At 33.0% G+C, this 22,170-nt stretch overlaps 1 protein-coding gene across 2 annotated transcripts in view; it reads left to right on the top strand.

Moving 5' to 3' along the window:
- The window catches only part of LOC132733515 (uncharacterized), a 28,318-nt gene extending 6,497 nt beyond the window's left edge, over nucleotides 1–21,821 (top strand). The window contains exons 3-8 of one of the 2 annotated variants that reach the window (XM_060720170.1): nucleotides 1,747–2,133; nucleotides 7,269–7,352; nucleotides 11,878–11,982; nucleotides 13,332–13,445; nucleotides 15,636–15,655; nucleotides 18,694–21,821. In XM_060720170.1, the coding sequence (XP_060576153.1) occupies nucleotides 1,747–2,133; nucleotides 7,269–7,352; nucleotides 11,878–11,982; nucleotides 13,332–13,445; nucleotides 15,636–15,655; nucleotides 18,694–19,458 (1,475 nt within the window). In that variant the 3' untranslated portion in view covers nucleotides 19,459–21,821. The remainder of the gene's footprint in view (nucleotides 1–1,746; nucleotides 2,134–7,268; nucleotides 7,353–11,877; nucleotides 11,983–13,331; nucleotides 13,446–15,635; nucleotides 15,656–18,693) is intronic. The other variant, XM_060720171.1, reaches the window with a different exon arrangement.
- The last annotated feature ends 349 nt before the right edge of the window (nucleotides 21,822–22,170 follow it).

Below are 22,170 nucleotides of genomic sequence, written 5' to 3'. Positions count from 1 at the left end.
AGACATTTAGTTTCAATTTTGAATATTTGAAATGCATTTCTATGGGCAGATAATCCTGGAAGTCATCTTTGCTTAATTGTTTCCGTTTTTACTGAATATTTGCCTTTTACTTAGAAACCGCCAAAGGAATTCATTTCAAATTTGAAATATTTGTTGACTATCAAGATCAAGTTAATCTGCTAGGCATGTTTTCCGAATTATTCCTCAATTTTCAATGCTGCTTTTCGTGAACAGGTCTTGTTAACTACTCAAGTTGGGCAATATCTGAAACTCACATTAAATATCACAAATACACACCAACTAAAAATCTAAGTCAAAAGGGGCATAACTTAGCTTTACATAATTTAAGAAATATCTGTTCCAGTGAAATAGGGTCCTTTTAAGACAATAATCATATATAAAAAATTTGAAGTCAAAAGCCTTTATAATATATGAGAAAAACGCATAAGCTAAACAACTGCGAATGTTTAATTAACAGCTTTTACACAAATCAGATATGCGGATATTTTATCAACTTATGCTTTGTTTCAATTCAAACCCTGGTATTTTTCACGAATGATAAGCATAATTTATACACATTTATCGCATGCTTCAGTCTTCTGGAACTAAGTTCTTACTGTTTGGGCAATTAAATAAGATAATAATTATGTTTCATAAAGATAATATTTATAAAACAGTTTCATTTCCCTAACTTTACTTATCTTTAAGACGGTCAGATATTTCAAATACATTTTTTTCAAATATATCAAACACTTGCACTGTTTTAACTGTATTGTGCAGAGTGATTAATAAAAACTAGAATTATGTACATAGGACACGGATGCCTCCCCCCCCCCATCCACTGTCTGTCTACTGGCGTACAGCAGGACAGTGCAACAGAGGAACAAAGGAAATTTTACATGACTTCCCCTACCTAAGAAGTTTAGATCTCAATTCTAAATTCTGAAGTATGCTTTAAAGAAAAAAACAACAAGCAAAACCCCAGATGCACAACAACAAACGCTGACCAGCAGTCCTGTAAAGAGATATGACTCTAGGTCAAATACTTTTTGAGTTATGCAATACACAATTGTAAATCTTTTACTTGGTCTAGGGCAATAACTCTAATAATACTGAATAAATCCACAAGCAAACCCCATAATTAATAACTGCACATGCTGATCAACATTCCTGTAACGTTTCATAGTTTCAAGTCAAAAACTTTTTGAGTTACGCACGACACACGATGAAAATTGCAAATTTATTCTTAGCCAATAAGCGCAATAACTCTAAGAAAAGTGAAATAATCCACACGCAAAATCTCGAAAAAAAAGATGCACGGCCTTATACATGCTGATCAACATTCCTGTAAAGTTTGTTTATTGCAACTCGAGCACTTTGAAAAGTACATGCGGCACAACATTTTGAAATGTTTTTTACTAAGCCAATTACTCTACAAATCTGAATGAATATAAAAGCAAACCCCAGGTGAACAACAACATACTTATGCTGACCAATTTTATTTTGTAAAGTTTCATGACTTGCACATTGTGAAATAGTAGACAATTCTACAGAAAATTTACTATCATCGAACATAAGATGAAGAAAAACTCTAGAAGTGGCCATTATCATTTAATCTGACCAGTCCATACACTAAGATAAATAAAAGCGATGTAATTTAAAAAACAAAACAACTTTTATTGTAATAAACATTAGCTTTTTATGTATTAAAGGAAATGAATTGGCACATGTTTTATTTTATTGCAGCAACATTAAGACTTAATCGAATAGTAAAACAACGTGTCATAGTAGGACATTACAAACCTATCACTGACTTAGAAAAAACTGAAGAAGCTGGCGACATTGGGGCAGAGAAAAACGAAAATGCTGACAGTGAAAATACTGGCACTGAAAATACTGAAGGCAGTGAAGCTGGAAATAAAGATGTACGTAAGAGAACCGTTGTTGTGATACCAGTAGACGATCCAGAGATTGGGGAGATACCTGTGAATGTCTGCGAGGGAGATGTTTTGACCATATATGAGTCTCTTGTCAATATAAAGAGTGTTACAGAAGCGCGTGATATGGTGGCACAAACACTGTGTCTCGATTTTGAAGTAAAACCAGGAATGAAACTTATCACCGCTAACGAAGGTATGTAGATTATCTATGTTTCAGAACCAGTGACTTTGTGCATGATTATGTTTTTATATAAAGTTGGATTACTTTTGATAAGTGAAATGTTTTTTTCTCTCACAAAAACATGTTTTGTAATATGGATATGGCATGTTAAACGTTGCAAAATTCAATAAATTTATTTTTTGGTCTATATCCAATATTTATATTGTATAACTTTAACTTTATATTCTATACGATAATATTTATTCTAACCTACTGAATATTTGTTCATCATGAAAAATATTTGTGTGCGATAATTTTCTATATGTATGTTCTATATTTGAAAATATATACTGTATAATTAAAAACATTTATTGTATACTGAAAAATGTTTATTCGAAAATTTGAATCATGGGATAGAATCAAAATTTCCTAACACTAAGCATATTTAGCTAGACTATGTCCCTATCAAAGTCACTTGTAAATAGTGCATATGCTTAATCCTCCTTATAAATATATATGTATGTCTAAAAAATGGAAATAGATTTTAAAGTCTTCAGGACATACAATCGTATAATAATGTTTTTTTTTCTTCATATCCCTTATTATTTAACCACCATATGAACCTATGTGAGGATATCCTGTAAGATGACTAAATGATCATTTAAATGTTCATATACTCTTGTTCATATGAAAGATATATGTGGAATGACATATGAGGAGAGACCATCTTCATGAACATACACTCTAGTTTATATTGAAGATGTATGAGGGGATTAAATGTAAGATTAGCGGGGGATCATTCTAGATGTACATAATTATACATAAGTTGTTATGGAACATATATGAGGGGTCAACTTAGATGATCAGATGTATAAACACTCTAGTTCTTATAAAACATATATGAATATATGATTAGGTAAGATGAGGGGATAAGGTACATTGTAGTGGGTTTTGGATGATCACTCTGAAAACATATTCTCCTAGAAAAATTATGTTACTTAAGAATTAAAGTCATGAACAGCTATATCATCTTGCATGAACCATTCATACATATTCTAGAATAAAAAAGATCATGATCCTCTGATCATCTTACGTGAGCCCCTAAATAAGTTCAATGTGAACTTAAGTATATGAACAACATTGGAGACTTCCATGAACCCCTCAAATGAATTGAGCATGTAGATCTAGATGATCCCCTGGTCATCTTCCATGATGCCTTCATGCATGTTCCAATATAAATAGAATATATTTACATCTAGATGACCCCTAGTCCTCGTACGTGATTCCCTTATACAAGTTCAAAAATAAATAGAGTATATCTACTGGATCACCTGGCGGTCTTATAACCCCCTTATACATGTACCATAATGAAAAGAACTATAATATGTTTATAAAGATGAATCCTTGGACATCATTTATAATCCCTTGATATATGTTCTAGAAGAACGAGAGAAAATGTACATAAAGTTTATCAAAAGGTCAATTTTCAAGGTACCCTAAAATCATAATTATTCGTGGGGCACACATTTCCGTGGTTTTCGTAGATAGATGTACAGTGAGATGATCCCTTGGTCGCCTAACGTGATCCCCTCATATAAATGTTCCATTACAAATATAGTATTTGTTCATGACCCTCTGGTCGCTTTACGAGCATATGTGCATCTAGATAATATTCGGTTATCTCACATGATACCCTCATACATGCTCCATAATGTATTGAGTATATGTACATATATGTGTGATACTCTCATGTATGTTCCATAAGAACTAGAGCATGTACATTTAAATAAACCTTGGTAATTATTAAGGATCTCACATTAAGTTCTATTAGAACAACAGTACATGTACATTTAGATAATGTAGATGATCCGATTATCAGCTAACATAATCCCCTCCTATATATTCTATCAGAACAAGAATAAGAACAAAAAAGGTTTTTATGATCTTTTGGTCATTTTAAGTGATCTTTTCAAACATTTTCTTTAGAGAACCAGAAAATCTCTGGGCATTACGTGAACCCATCATCTGTGTTTCAGATAACTAAAGTATACATGTATCAAAGACCCCTGGTCATCTTACGTGATCCTCTTATATATTTTACAAATAAATATAGTATGTGTACATCAAAAAAAATGGGCGGAGTCAAAACTCATATTTATTTTAGGGGACTTCTTTCGCCATTTTGATTATAAAATCTGATAAATAAATAACAACTTTTTGTTGAATTTTGATTTGAAAACTATCTAGAATGATAGAAAATGGTCTAACTAAGAAAATAAATCCGAACACCAATATCTTTAATTTAGTCATTAACGCTGTACAGACGTTTAAAGGATTTAGCTCAATACAGGATTGGAGCAGTACCTCTAGACGCTTGCAGAAATCATGATCACAAAATAGACAAATATCGTTTTTTTCGCCGAATTTTACATTTTTCCTTGACTATCGTACTTGATTCGGAGTGAAAAGATGAATTAGACCTGTTAAAGTTCATTCCGTTGGGTAAAAAGACAAGATTTTAGCATTTTATCATTCAAGCGCCTTGTCCGGTATATACCGGAATACGGTATTTAGTGTGGTGCTCCAATCCTTTTTTTAGTCACAGCCACGTTTAAAGAGTTGTTGACGTGACGTCACAATGTAGCGTGCAAAACAAGACAATAATTATATTACTACGCGCTGTACAATTGCAGTTGCGTAGCAAGCAAGGGGGTTCGTAACCATTTTTCTTTGATAATGAAATTAAATAAAAAGGTTATTTTTTCGTTTTTCGTGAAATATGGTATATATTTTCACTCAACATGATAAAATGCCACATATTTTCACTCGCCGTCCCGGCTCGTGAAAATATGTGGCATTTTATCATGTTTCGTGAAAATATATTCCATAATTCACTCAAACGAAAAAATATCCTCTTATTATCGCACAGAAATATTTTTTATGATGAACAAATATTCAGTAGGATTGAATAAATATTATGGTATAGGCCTAGAATATATAATTAGAGTTATACAATATAAATATTGGATATAGACCAAAAAGTTGATTGATTGAATTTCGCAATCGTTTAACATGCCATATATGGAGTGTCTCTGAAACATATTTTAGGTATCAAAATTATTTTTAACTAGTGCACTTTTAACTACGGTGGCATACAGGGGACATCAGAAATATTTTATCTATTTCGTGCGCACGCGATATATTTTATCTATCACGTGCGCACGTGATAGGGGACATCAGAAATATTTTATCTATCACATGCGCATGCGATGGAGGACATCAGAAATATTTTATCTGTCACGTGCGCACGCGATGGGGGACATCGGAAAATATTAAAATACAACGTGCGCGCGATAGCTACCACGTGCGCACGCTATGACTACTACGTGCGCACCCGATAGCTACTACGTGCGCACGTATATTTCTGATGTCCCCATCTCGTGCGCACGTGATTGATAAAATATTTTTGACGTCCCCCATCGCGTGCGCACGTGATAGATAAAATATTTCTGATTTCCCCTTTATGCCACCGTATTTAACTAATAAATGTTACGTTATATATTCCAAATTTGATTTTAGAAACATGCATTTAAATGTTCATATACTCTTGTTCATATGAAAGATATATGTGGAATGACATATGAGGAGAGACCATCTTCATGAACATACACTCTAGTTTATATTGAAGATGTATGAGGGAATTAAATGTAAGATTAGCGGGGGATCATTCTAGATGTACATAATTATACATAAGTTGTTATGGAACATATATGAGGGGTCAACTTAGATGATCAGATGTATAAACACTCTAGTTCTTATAAAACATATATGAATATATGATTAGGTAAGATGAGGGGATAAGGTAGTGGGTTTTGGATGATCACTCTGAAAACATATTCTCCTACAATAATTATGTTACTTAAGAATTAAAGTCATGAACAGCTATATCATCTTGCATGAACCATCCATACATATTCTAGAATAAAAAAGATCATGATCCTCTGATCATCTTACGTGAGCCCCTAAATAAGTTCAATGTGAACTTAAGTATATGAACAACATTGGAGACTTCCATGAACCCCTCGAATGAATTGAGCATGTAGATCTAGATGATCCCCTGGTCATCTTCCATGATGCCTTCATGCATGTTCCAATATAAATAGAATATATTTACATCTAGATGACCCCTTTGATAATGAAATTAAATAAAAAGGTTATTTTTTCGTTTTTCGTGAAATATGGTATATATTTTCACTCAACATGATAAAATGCCACATATTTTCACTCGCCGTCCCGGCTCGTGAAAATATGTGGCATTTTATCATGTTTCGTGAAAATATATTCCATAATTCACTCAAACGAAAAAATATCCTCTTATTATCGCACAGAAATATTTTTTATGATGAACAAATATTCAGTAGGATTGAATAAATATTATGGTATAGGCCTAGAATATATAATTAGAGTTATACAATATAAATATTGGATATAGACCAAAAAGTTGATTGATTGAATTTCGCAATCGTTTAACATGCCATATATGGAGTGTCTCTGAAGCATATTTTAGGTATCAAAATTATTTTTAACTAGTGCACTTTTAACTACGGTGGCATATAGGGGACACCAGAAATATTTTATCTATTTCGTGCGCACGCGATATATTTTATCTATCACGTGCGCACGTGATAGGGAACATCAGAAATATTTTATCTATCACATGCGCATGCGATGGAGGACAACAGAAATATTTTATCTGTCATGTGCGCACGCGATGGGGGACATCGGAAAATATTAAAATACAACGTGCGCGCGCGATAGCTACCACGTGCGCACGCTATGACTACTACGTGCGCACCCGATAGCTACTACGTGCGCACGTATTACTAGTAGCGTGCGCACGTAGTAGCTATCGCGTGCGCACGTAGTAGCTATCGCGTGCGCACGTGATAGATAAAATATTTCTGATGTCCCCATCTCGTGCGCACGTGATTGATAAAATATTTTTGACGTCCCCCATCGCGTGCGCACGTGATAGATAATATATTTCTGATTTCCCCTTTATGCCACCGTATTTAACTAATAAATGTTACGTTATATATTCCAAATTTGATTTTAGAAACATGCAAAATCGTTTTTAAAGACTGAAAAATGGCTTATTTTCTTTGCAGAAGACTCGAAGAAGTATGAAAATGTAAAACATGGACCCCCACCTTTACCTGCAAGACCCCCACGTCAGTTACCAATAGCAACGGGTACGTCCCATAATTACCAGACTTAATAATTATCTTTTATTTGAAACTTAGATACTTAGCTTACTTTAAACTTTACCTTGAAAGTTGCTGAACAGCCTTTTTGGTGTTAATAAAGTTTAGTTCTACATATATCATCACAATCGATATAGAAATATTATAATTCCGTCATACAAGTACCTATGCATGTCTTTGTTAACTTGTAGGAATCTTGATATTTCATTTTCTTCGAATGAAGGTATCCGTACACAAGTGATATGTTTAAATGCATTGAATATTGCATAAAAAATTTTTTACCAATGTTTAATGTTATATATAATGTATCTACTTTTTTCTGATCTTCCATATAATATTATGTTTTGTTATATAATTTGTATATATGTTCATGCTCTTTAATTCCGGAGGAGATAAAAGTATTTCTCTATCTAACTTTACCTTAAAATTTGACGGACAGCCCTTTTGGATTTTAATCATTTCTGTTATAAAATTGTTAATAATAACAGTCATTGTCATGTCCATTACTTCCTTCCTGAACCTTTTTTTTTCGGTTTGGTGCTTTCTATGTATCTCGCCAATGTGGATGGGTTGTGTCAGGTCTACGTTCTGTGAACGTCGCATTGCCTTGTTGATATTTGTTGTTACTTTTTACATGCTAATTGCAATCATATTATAATCATAGGGCCGTTATCTTATGATTATTTTACACGAATGGTAATTACTTACTTGGCCAGTCTCCTTGTCGATTTCACAGTTAAAGGATATTGTAACTGATTTGATTTCTAAAACAATAAACTTATGTTGCTTTCAAACATAAATATACATTTATAATACTGATTTTGCATTTTGTAAGATAACAATACATGTAAATAGATATACGAGCCGCGTCACGACAAAACCAACGTAATGCGCTTGCGACCAGCATGGATCCAGACCATCCTGATCAGCGCAGTCTGATCAGGATCCATTTTGTTCGCTATCAGTTTCTCTACTTGTAAAAGAGTTGGTAAGCGAACAGCATGGATCCTGATCAGACTGCGCGGATGCGCAGGCTGGTCTGGATCCATGCTGGTCGCAAACCCATTATGTTGGTTTTGTCGTGTCGCGGCTCATATAAAGTTATTCTTTAAAATCCGTGCGGAAGTCTTAAGACAATAAAAATCTGGAAAAAGGTGATCCCGCGAAGCAATGAAAACAACCATATAATATAAAAATTGCAAACTCGGTTTGATTTAGTCTGTTCATGAGAGATATTGTAAATATGCAACATCTCTCTTGCCCCCTCCCTAGCACCGGCTATTTATGTTAGTCTATTTAGCAGGTTAAACCTTGTTATTTATGATCCAGGAATATATTGAATTTTAAAAAACAAATACTTAATAATATGTACTACCATTAATCACTTCTGTACATATCCATAAAGATGTTTCTTTTGATTTCTTATCACTTTTTCTTTTCCAAATTTACCCAATAACACTGTTATATATAGTTTAAGCCTTGTTTATGTTTTTTATCATGCAACTGCTATGGTAACTGCCCGATAACACTTGCCTGATAATTATTTTTGATATCAGGTCAGTAACCTGATATCAAAAATAAGCCCCGCCCATGTTAACGGACTTTTTTCAATTGCTTATATTCTCATTTTCATCAGCATGTGAATTCTACAATGTAATCTCATTCCCTTACAAGTCTTGAATCAAGGTGCGATATTTATTTATTTATTATTTCGATTTCAATTACGAACAAATAAGATAGCGAACAGTTAAGCACTTTGAAGTGATGTCATTATTTATATCGGAAATGACATCATCGGTGTTCACGTTATATTATAAACATAACAAACGGGCTATACGATTTTCTTGGAGAACTTGTAAATGTTTACTTTGTTTCGCGAGATTGCTATTAAATGAGTGAGCAAATCGTTTCATTCAGAAAAAAAGACACATGTTTGTGTAGCTTTTGTTTGATCGCCGGTTTGACTTTTCTTTGATTGAAATAATCGAGAACTTTTGAATTTGACAATTCAAGACAAAAATTGCAGTAAAGTTTAGTTTATGTGATTCTAAGCGGATTTTTGGATCGATGTTTAAATTAAAGGTAAGAATGTTATCGTATTAGGCCTACATTCTGTTGTATCTTTTATCCGAGTCGAAAGAAAAAATGGCCTCCAATTACAAATTCTAAGTTTCAGGGGCAGAGGAATTTGTTTTCAAGAATAAAAAATGCCTCTTTCTACAAAATTTGCTGATAAAAGGTAGATTATTTTGTAATTTGGACAGTTTTTGTGTGTTACATGATAAATAGAAAAACATGCTACTGTCTTTTGATATCAATTTTATCAGGCTCGACTGATATGGGCAGAAAGGACTTGGCCAGCCTGGCCCCTTTCTAGCCCATATCAACCTCGCCTGATAAAATTGATATCAAAAGACAGTAGCATGTTATTCTCTATTTATCATGCAACTGCTATGGTAACTGCCCGATAACACTTGCCTGATAATTATTTTTGATATCAGGTCAGTAACCTGATATCAAAAATAAGCCCCGCCCATTTCTAACGGACTTTTTTCAATTGCTTATATTCTCATTTTCATCAGCATGTGAATCTACAATGTCATTGCATACCCTTACAAGTCTTAAATCAAGATGCGATATTTATTTATTTATTATTTCGATTTCAATTACGAATAAATTAGATAACGAATAGGTTTAACACCAACTAAATGAAGTGACGTCATAATTTATATTGCAAATGACATCATCAATGTTCACGTCATACTATACATGTAAACATAACAAACAGGCTTCACGATTTTCTTTGAGAACTTGTGATTGTTTACTTTATTTTGCCGGATTATTAAATAAGTGAACAAATTGTTTCGTTTAAAAAAACAAGACGCATCTTTGTGAAGCTTGTGTTTGATTGCAAATTGGACTTTTGTTTGATTGAAATTATCGTGAACTTTTGAATTTTACAATTTAAGACAAACAGTGCAGTAATTTGAGTAAAGTTTATGTGATTCTAAGGGATTTTTTGGATCACTGTTTTAATTAAAGGTAAGAATTTTATCATGTTAGACCTACATTCTGTTTTATCTTTTATCATGCAACTGCTATGGTAACTGCCCGATAACACTTGCCTGATAATTATTTTTGATATCAGGTCAGTAACCTGATATCAAAAATAAGCCCCGCCCATGTTAACGGACTTTTTTCAATTGCTTATATTCTCATTTTCATCAGCATGTGAATTCTACAATGTAATCTCATTCCCTTACAAGTCTTGAATCAAGGTGCGATATTTATTTATTTATTATTTCGATTTCAATTACGAATAAATTAGATAGCGAATAGTTTGAAGTGACGTCATAATTTATATTGCAAATGACATCATCGATGTTCACGTCATACTATACATGTAATCATAACAAACAGGCTAGACAATTTTCTTTGAGAACTTGTAAATGTTTACTTTATTTCGCCGGATTATTATTTAATAAGTGAACAAATTGTTTCGTTTGAAAAATATGACGCATGTTTGTGTAGCTTTTGTTTGATTGCCGATTTGACTTTTCTTTGATTGAAATAATCGAGAACTTTTGAATTTGACAATTCAAGACAAAAATTGCAGTAAAGTTTAGTTTATGTGATTCTAAGCGGATTTTTGGATCGATGTTTAAATTAAAGGTAAGAATGTTATCGTATTAGGCCTACATTCTGTTGTATCTTTTATCCGAGTCGAAAGAAAAAATGGCCTCCAATTACAAATTCTAAGTTTCAGGGGCGGAGGAATTTGTTTTCAAGAATTATTTCTTTGAACAAAAATCCCCCTTTTTAACGAAATTCGCTATTTAAAAGTAGATTATTTTGTTATTTTGACAGTTATTATGTGTTACATGATAAATAGAAAAACATGCTACTGTCTTTTGATATCAATTTTATCAGGCTCGGCTGATATGGGCAGAAAGGGCTCGGCAAGCCTCGCCCTTTCTAGCCCATATCAACCTCGCCTGATAAAATTGATATCAAAAGACAGTAGCATGTTATTCTCTATTTATCAGAGTCGAAAGAAAAAATGGCCGCCATTTTATTTACAAATTCTAAGTTTCAGGGGCGGAGGAATTTGTTTTCAAGAATTATTTCTTTGAACAAAAATCCCCTTTTTTACGAAATTCGCTATTTAAAAGTAGATTATTTTGTTATTTTGACAGTTTTTATGTGTTACATGATAAATAGAAAAACATGCTACTGTCTTTTGATATCAATTTTATCAGGCTCGGCTGATAAAATTGATATCAAAAGACAGTAGCATGTTATTCTCTATATACTTTTGAATATGTTTCATTATTATTATTATTATTATTATTATTATTATTGCTGCTGCTACTGCTACTGCTACTACTTCTATAGTGCTCTACTGCTACTATTCCTGCTGCTGCTGCTTCCACTGCCTAGCTACTACTACTACTTTTACCTACTTCTGCTGCTCTTTTATTTGTAATGCAATATATAACCATGCTATTTGAAGCATTCGAGGGAGCGGATGCAGCAGATCATCCCCACAAACAGTCACCTATCCCCACTGAAGATCCTGATGATTACTTAATGCCAATAACAGAGAGACTTGAAAAAGGTGAGGGAACAACCAGTTTTTTTTTTAAATATTAAATCTAATAGATGAATATAATGTAAAAACTGTCTGTTCTTGTACCACTTCAGACCTGTCTTATAAGAAATGTATTCGGTTAGAGGAGAACAATGGTTTGTATTTATTACTCATTCACATTTATATTTTCACATCATTTATCTTCATTTAAAAATAATGAGAACTTTCAATCATCATATTGTAATAGTCAGAATTGATTTTTTCTTTTATTTTTATTATTAAAAGCACATTATGTCTTAGACACAAATAAAAATATGAGTTTTTATAACATGTACAAATGATTTTAGAGCATAAAAAATGCATTTTACCTGAAGAAAGTAGCGCTGATTGGGAAATTCTTTGTTATAAAAGTAGCAATACGAAGTAATATTTTGACTTCCATTCAAAATAATGAATCTTTTTAAATAATGAAATCAGAAGCGAAAATGGCCAATATGTACGGTAACTTTTTTGTTTTGGGAACTTTAAATTGAACACCAAAATAAAAAAGTTTTGAGAACTAAAAATGTTTTTCTCTCGCATAATGGACCTTTAATTATTATCTCAATTTATCATGATTAATCTTAACGTAATTATATTCTTTTGAGTATGCAATTTCCGTCCTGCTTACTGCATCTGAAGCTTCCTGGATGTAAATTATATAAATGAGCCGCGTCACGACAAAACCAACATAGTGCGTTTGCGACCAGCATGGATCCAGACCAGCCTGCGCATCCGCGCAGTCTGATCAGGATCCATGCTGTTCGCTATCAGTTTCTCTACTTGTAATAGAGTTTGTAAGCGAACAGCATGGATCCTGATCAGACTGCGCGGATGCGCAGGCTGGTCTGGATCCATGCTGGTCGCAAACCCACTATGTTGGTTTTGTCGTGACACGGCTCAAATGCATATTACTAATGTTTTGATGTTCTCGATACAAGATATTTCCTTTCCTCAATAATGTCACTTAATATAGATATTCTAATGATATAACTATTTAAACGAGGGATACTCTTGAATTACTCGGACTTTGTTTATAATTCTGACAAATTTCATGATTTCTTCCTTAAATTTATACCTGTAGAAAGTTTGATGTTTCATCTATTTGATTGCAAAATATTATCTATTTAATGGCATCCAGTACGTCTCAGGTTGCCTTAAATAACCATGGAAACGCCTAATTCCGGGTATTTCTGGATCATCCCTCGTACACACATTTATGCTAAATTTATATTGAGAGTAATTTGAAGCATAAATACGACAATCTTTTACAACACAACTACAGTTGTACAATTCGGACAACCACATTTCTTGTAAATATTTATTATTTTTTAAAGATCTTGATGGTTATGTTGATATGAAAGGGCCGCTTGGAAACAAGGTCTATACAGAGAACCCAGCATTACCTCCCCGTAAACCTACACCTATACAATTACCAACGAAAAAACATGGTAAATTTTCAATTTCAGTTGTTCTTTCAAAAATAGTAATTAAATAGTTTACTAGACCGCTTTTAACAAAAGAGCCGGTAGGTAAATCATTTTATACCATACCTGTGGTTGTTGCTTTCATGACTCTGTAAAAGCTAGATTAAGTTTTACGTTATGCAAACATAACGTAAAGACGCACTCAGTGTTGGCATAAAACTATTTAAGCTCGTCAATGAAAAAATGATTCGTTTTTTTTTTAAAATATTTTTTTTTTAATTGTTAGAAGTTCTTATTTTGTGATAACTTATGTGATAAATAGAATATTATATTCGTTTAGCTTCATTAATAAATTGTTTTAACTCGTTGAATAATATAGTTTTTAATGCTCACCAAAATTTTGCATAATATATTTTTGTTCAACTCGTTCTGAACCTATACCCATTCAGTATCCCTTTTTACTGACTTTCGGACAATTTTTTCTTCAGTATATTTTGTATTTAACTTAACCCATTACTTCATATACACGCCTTTTAACGCCTTTTTCACCCCCCCCCCTTTTTGTTGTCTCAAATGATGAAAAAATGCCTTATTTAGGCCCCAAACACTTGTTTTTGTTTGAGAAATGTTGTTAAAAACAGTGACCTCTTTTTCGGCGCGGCCCCCCAACCAAAAGATACATCAGGGGGTTGCCAGAAGGGGGATATGCCCCCTTCTGTTTGGGGGGTTTGAAGGGGGGCGGAGTCCCCCTCATCGCCAAGAAAATTTTGGACTTGTGAGAGGCTGTAAATGACCCCAGATTGATCATAAGGTAACGTGTAACCAACGCTGAAAAGCATTTGACTCTATCTCAATCCATTGAGAAATTGCAGCACTTTGAAATCAATTTTGATGGAAAAAATCAACGCAAAATAGTGATTTTTGGCAATTTTGAGATGTCCCCTCGTTGCCATGGTAACAGAAAATTTAAGCCTGAGCATGTTGTTGCAAGGGCAATGGTCCAGTCAACATTTGTGCCAAGTTTGATTAGTGTTGAAGCAGTTTTAATAGTATTATAGCAATTTGAACTTGTAACGGGAGACTTTTCAATGAAAACAGCCATTTTTCACAAAATGCTCATGAAGCAATGGGTTAATGAAAAAAATAAAAAAATCTACAAAACAACAATTTTTCTTCAAATTTATATGACAGGCCATGTTTAAACATGAAAAAACGCGATTTAGGGTAATTTCAAGTATTTTCATCATTTTCTGTTAACCCATTACTTCATATACACGCCTTTTAACCCTTTTTCACCCCCCCCCCTTTTTGTTGTCTCAAATGATGAAAAAATGCCTTATTTAGGCCCCAAACACTTGTTTTTGTTTGAGAAATGTTGTTAAAAACAGTGACCTCTTTTTCGGCGCGGCACCCCAACCAAAAGATACATCAGGGGGTTGCCAGAAGGGGGATGTGCCCCCTTCTGTTTGGGGGGTTTGAAGGGGGGCGAAGTCGCCCTCATCGCCAAGAAAATTTTGGACTTGTGAGAGGCTGTAAATGACCCCAGATTGATCATAAGGTAACGTGTAACCAACGCTGAAAAGCATTTGACTCTATCTCAATCCATTGAGAAATTGCAGCACTTTGAAATCAATTTTGATGGAAAAAATCAACGCAAAATAGTGATTTTTGGCAATTTTGAGATGTCCCCTCGTTGCCATGGTAACAGAAAATTTAAGCCTGAGCATGTTGTTGCAAGGGCAATGGTCCAGTCAACATTTGTGCCAAGTTTGATTAGTGTTGAAGCAGTTTTAATAGTATTATAGCAATTTGAACTTGTAACGGGAGACTTTTCAATGAAAACAGCCATTTTTCACAAAATGCTCATGAAGCAATGGGTTAATGAAAAAAATAAAAAAATCTACAAAACAACAATTTTTCTTCAAATTTATATGACAGGCCATGTTTAAACATGAAAAAACGCGATTTAGGGTAATTTCAAGTATTTTCATCATTTTCTGTTAAGTAAATATCTAAATAAAATTTATTTCCATTTTACTTACAATGAGAGTGCTGTATTGATGATGATGTTGCTGGTAGTGCTGCTTTTAAAGGAATATTTATCACAAATAGCGTTTATTTAAATTGATACACACAATTTCGACTTTCTCTAGGCATTCTTTTAAATGTTATAGCTTTGAATACCCAATTTTGAAATAATACTTTTTGTTGTAGATACAGACAAGAAAGACAAGGTAAGTTAATCTTAAGCTTCATTCATTATAGAAATCTAAAATGATGTAATTTGCCTAAGCTTCCATAAGACACTCCCATTTTTTGTTTATAGCATATCGATCTGAATAAAGTCATATTTTTGCATTATTTAGTAAGATTTGCACAAACCATTAGAACACAATCCAATGCTAGTTTGCATGGGGGTGGAACTGAAGACTGCATTGAAATCCAAAACAAAAATGGGTAATATAGAGGAGAGTCATGGCCAACAACCACTTCAGATCTTAAAACAATAGACCTAATTAAATATTGCTCGGACAAGGGTTTGATGATCAAAGCCATGATGACCTTTGACAGATTGACCTCAAGAATGACATCCACAGTACGTTTCATTACTGGCGAAAGTGTTATATGGTCATGAGTTTGGCAAACATTTAGTGGTCAGTGTCACAGTGCCCTTCACCTTTGATCAAAGGATCACAAAAGTAATAAAAACGTAATCTACAAACCATGCCAATACTCCATACCGAATTACAACGTATTCTTTAATTATTAACCTGAGTCAAGGGTTTATCTTGACATTTGACCAACAGCGTTCGTCTAGTTGTCATCAGCAAACTGCAATGCTCATATTCCCGCTTGTAAAGTTATTTCATTAGGTCAACTGAAATTTATCTTAGGAGAGCATCCGTCATATTGTTTGTATAGATATCTATATTTGAGGACTAAAATACAAAATTTAATTACAAATATGATACCTGACATATCTATAAATCAGAACTAAACGGCAGAAATATTTGATAATTGACATAATTAGTCTCTCTAAAATACATTTAGTGATATTTTAGATAAGACACCCTTTACCAGAAAATTTTCAAATCAGTATTTATGATATTTTGTGGTTGTTGACTTGAGCTATTTAAAAAAGATTGACTGATATAATAGTGATTGACCAATGATTGATAATGAAAAATGCTTAGTAACTGCCGAAAAAATTAAAAGACTGTCTCACACTTTTTATCAATTGGACGTTAACGATACGTTTCGAAAAATATTTATGAATCATGAGGCTTTATTGTTTATACAGATGACCAAGACTGCAGGATTGAAAACAGTTATGGGAAAATCGAGAGTTAATTTGACTTTGACCTGTATACCAGCCATTTATATATATTTGGGAGGTGGGGGGGGGGGTAATGTCACTTTAAGCCAATATATACATAAGCATATATTGTTTCTTAGCTGATTGATATTATACGTTTCCTAACAAAAGTCTATTGTAAAACATTTTGCTACGTTGATATTACAGACTATTTAAAGTTGTCGTATTTCCAGAAAAGGCCATTCTAAGGTATTTTTGATAGTTAAGAAATACGCGTCTTAGTCCAAAACCACAAGGTAAATCTTGACTATATTTTACATTTATGTGTTCTTTAATAAGGGCATACAACTCAACTTAAATTCGTTGCCAATTCTTCAGTTCTTTAAAGTGGCGATTTGAATGACCATACCTCTTGAACCCTAAACTGTCTTTTGCATACTTCCAGAGGTATTGCATTTTAAGTCAATACTTTTAATAGTCAAAAGCATTAACAGCAAAATGGCCATAAGTCTCTTATGCATAATTTTATAGTTATGGGCCTTAAATGATTCACAACTTTTTCTATTGTCCTTGCAAAGCTAAAAGCTACCAGAGACACATCCTGAAACACCATAGAAAATAGATCTTATTCAGACAAAATACAATGCTTAAGAACCATACCTCTGTTTAATCAATATTTTAGCTTTTACCCTTTGTAGTTTTACAATTTTGAAGCGGAGCATTACTGATTTTTAACTTAAAACTCAATAAATATCATTATAGGATATTGCATTGTCCAAGATCTATAATTTTCTTTTGGACCACTTTAGATTTATTTCGAATTGAATTTGTATCTGTGATTGCCCTCGGTAATTTGTCATATTTGTTTTCGTCTAGTGTATATTTATAGGTCAATATGATGCATTAACAGCTGTATGTTACTGTATTACTTATGATCTTTATAATGATCCTATATATTTCTTATAATATCTTTGTCAAAATAAAACTGAAATTATGCCCATTTAAGTGTTAATGGTGTGAGTAAATGCAAACGTCAAAATAACTTTAAATTTTGACATAATTGATTTAAATTGTATTTCGATTCAGCTTCGCAAAAGTACTTAATAAGTCACGTGACCAACGAACATAATGACACAAGGCAATGCCAATTCCTGGACTATTTCGATTCAAGAAGTCAATATTTTGAACATTTTACATGTTTTCATTACATTTGAATCTAAATTTTATTTCTTTAAATTTCTTTATTTAGATATATAAGAGTATTTGTTTTCTGCCTTTAAGTGGCTTTACTAACATGTTCCAATGAGTAAAACATAGTCATTTTAAGGTTTTTTACTTTATTTGGACTATGTACCGTTTTACCAATTGGTACGTACCTTTTTGTCCTATATTAGGGGCAAAATCCAACCGTTAGCTTGAGTGGTTTTAGTTTCTAAATCAATGGAAGAGTATATAAATATCATATCAAAATAAAGAAGCCTACTGTCTTAATGCATTATGTCAGTTCAATATAGATCCAATTTTTTTTACATCAGAGTTGGAATTTTTGAAAATAAGAATGTTTCGTTTCATTCGTTCACCCCTATGATCTACCGAAAATTATTTGAAGATAATTCTCTCTAATAAAACAACCCGTTTCTTTTCCAGATTTTGAAACAATTTTTATATGCAGTTATTTATAAAGCAGGCTAAATCTAGTCACCATTAAGCTTGTTTGTCTGTCCATGCATGCATGCGTCTGATTGGTTTCCTTTATGTTCCCTCATTCAGATTCCAGGTCTGCTTGTATTCTAGTATCATAATTACAACATAAACCTTTTGTCGAACAATCATGCATATTATATTAAGTCTAGGTTATATACATCATGCGGATAAAGTCAAATGCAGAGGTTAATGTATGGCATTACTAATTATTAAAACATTGTAAATATGAAAATGATTATTTCCTTGTTGTAGGGAAAAAAGGAAAGAAAACATTTCTGGCAGAAATCTGTCAAATATCATGGTCAAGAAAAACCTAAAGTTGCGGAAAAAAAGCTAAAACCCGCGATGCCCGATCCTCCTTCTCAGTATTCAATAGAAGATGACGGTCTTGATGGCTATGAGGAAATTCAGAAAACGGCCAGAGGTCCAATTCCTCCAGACATAGACAAAAGACCACCACCATCTCTTCCAGTATCTTCATCAGCAGACTTGGGAGAATACGAAGAAATCGAGGGGTTGACACGTGATCCAAGTAGAACTGAGGTACCTAGAAACAATAGCTCCGGTGATAAAACTCTAAGCGGCTATGATGAAATAGAAGAGGTTGAAGCACTTCATAAACAGGCGCGGGGTGACACAAAACCATTATTCGTGAGAGGAACATCATTAACAAAAGACTCAGATGAAGCCACCGATGTACATGGAACATCAACCTCACATTCTGATGCAAGTACACCAGAAAATTTAGAAAGTAATGCAAATGTTTCAAAGGAAAGAAATAATAAAGCTAAAAATACAAACCACAAACTGTTTCAAGATTTGTCAAGCGAAGAACTTGTAGAAAGGCTTATTTTATGCAACTTACACGACACTGCTGCGATTTGTAAGGAAGAAAAGCTTGATGGATCTTTTTTTACAGATGAAACTCCTGAATCGTTGAAAGACGCGTTTGGGTTACAAGGACTGAAGCTCGCCAAGTTTTTAAAAATGAGAGATGAAAATTGGGTTACAAAATGAAATGGTTTCTGAAAAAAAAACAGATACAATTCTATGTTTTTAACTATACAAGCGTTACAATTCATATTATCTTGTTATACAGTCTGCAATGTAATATTTACTTGATTAGAATATTTTTCTATCCATTTCAACGAAATCAAATAATATCTTTCCCTTTGCTTTGCAAAATATGCTTTTAGCATCGACTATAGTTTTTTTATAGTTCACCGAGTGTGACTGTACATATTTGCTGTTTGTTGAGGAGCATTCATTGTTATTTTTACCTCGTACTTAGAAATATACCTATTTTAAACTTCCGTTCTCAAAATTGTGACATGAAGAATGTTATTTTCAAATTGTCTACCGTCTAAGCTGTTTCTTTACATTAAAAAAAATCGAAAGTTTTAAAGAATCATTACTTTAAAAATTACAAAGCATGTCTTTGTATTCCATTATGCAATGGAAGGCATCCTTATTCAGCTGAAAGTTTTGGAAATGGTTACAATATTTATTTTCATACCTCTCGATGAAAATAAATACTGTATATATAGGAAAAAAGCATGCATGGCCTCTATTTAGTTATTAAAAATAACATACAAATGAGCCGTGTCATGACAAAACCAACGACCAGCACGGATCCAGACCAGCATGCGCATCCGCGCAGTCTGATCAAGATCCATGCTGTTCGCTTACAAACCCCTATAACAAGAAGAGAAACTGATAGCGAACAGCATGGATCCTGATTAGACTGCGCGGATGCGCAGGCTGGTCTGGATCCATGCTGGTCGCAAACGCACTATGTTGGTTTTGTCTTGACGCGGCTCAAATAATGTCCCTAGAATAGCCAAGATATCATTACAAATAAATAACTTTTACATCCTTGTTTGTTAAATATCGCACGTTTGCAATACATTTTCTTTACTTTGTTTACATTTGTAAATACAATAGCGACTAAAGAATACCATTGTGTGATATTTAAATGTGATTTGTGGTTAGTTAAAAAGATTTGTTTATTCGATGTACGTTCACGTATAACATTTTGGAGGAAAAATATTTTAGTACAAACTCTTTGCTAGTTTCGGCCAAATGAAATGTGAGATAGAATAAGGGGAGGCAACTAGAGTTTACATTAAGGGACTTATTAACAATGTGTTGTCAATGATAAAGATATTTTGCATATAAAAACAAATATGAATCAATATTGTGTCAGTCAAGTATATTTCAGTTTACTGCTTATATTTAAAAAAGACATCCTCATTTAATTACTGCAATATTTAAAGTTTTCAGTTTATTTTTACTTATTTTGATAGTGAACCTATCTATAGAAACAATTTAGCAATGTTCTACCTTAAGACTTACTTTTATGATTTTTTAATATGTGTAAACTATTATTACCACTCCATTTGAGAACATTCTCGTAGAAATACAGTCCTGTCAGTGATTTAATGTCATTTTGTTTCCAGTTCATATCCAATGCATTTACAGATGATGGCAAGACACTGGAAATAACGCTCGTAACATTACCTGTTTTATTATTGTTATTTCTAAGTCTATGAATATTATGTAGCTGTAACTGCCACTGTAACTGTCAGATCTTACAGGAACTCCACTGGGGTCAAAAAGCTTTAAACTTACAATTTAAATTCCGTACATATATCAACTTAAAACAGAATGATATATAATTTCAGATAATTAAGAAATACACTCAAAAATGAATTGAAAATTGTATTTTATGCTATTTCAATAATGATTTTAATGAAAAGCGTTGGTAAAGGGATTTTCAATTGTGATTCTTTCTAATAACGGAGTTAGGGAAAAGACCTTCATAGAATGGAACATTAATCTCGAAAATATATTTCCAGTCCCGCAATGTCTTAAAACCTCAGTGGAGTCCCTTTAATACAGGACGAAACGAACAGTATGACGTAATGCATCGGTGCTCTTTTATGAGAGTGATGTACTTTAAACGGCGATTAGTTTGTACAACTATGGTTATCTGTTTTCAAATATGGGTTTGTCGACTGTTAATTTCATCGTGTAAAGTCTATTTATAAGGCACCAGTCATTATCAAAAGGTAGACTTACCAACGTTTAAAAACAAACTATTTTCATTGCAAAACCAGAATTGTATTTAGTTTAAACAATATGTAATTTTAATCTACATTTACATAATAAAGTACATTAAATAAAATTTACGTATTGAGTAGAAAGCTTGAAAAGCTTTTTTTGAAAACTTTCTTCAGGAAATGTATTTATATGACGTAATAATGATGCTGTTGTTGTTCTCCAGAATTTATGTTTTTATTTTTATATACATATGTAAGTATTGTTGAAAATGAATATGTATTTAATAGTAAGTGTAAATAAATGTTTACGAAAATGTGTTTATTTTTTGGTTTCTATATACTTTTTTCTACGCAAGTGATTTTTAGTATTCAGAAAATATTTAAAAACATGTAGAAAGATTCGATTTCGGAAATGAAAAAAATGAGCTGTGTCATGACAAAACCAACATAATGGGTTTTCGACCAGCATGGATCCAGACCAGCCTGCGCATCCGCGCAGTCTGATCAGGATCCATGCTGTTCGCTTACAAACCCTATAACAAGTAGAGAAACTGATAGCGAACAGCATGGATCCTGATCAGACTGCGAGGATGCGCAGGCTGGTCTGGATCCATGCTGGTCGCAAACACATTATGTTGGTTTTGTCGTGACACGGCTCAAATATCAA

The sequence above is a fragment of the Ruditapes philippinarum genome, unplaced genomic scaffold, assembly GCF_026571515.1.
Source record: "Ruditapes philippinarum isolate M1 unplaced genomic scaffold, ASM2657151v2 ctg1634_1_1_1_1, whole genome shotgun sequence".
Taxonomy (NCBI): Eukaryota; Metazoa; Mollusca; class Bivalvia; order Venerida; family Veneridae; genus Ruditapes; species Ruditapes philippinarum.
This window is presented reverse-complemented; position numbering and strand designations above follow the sequence as displayed.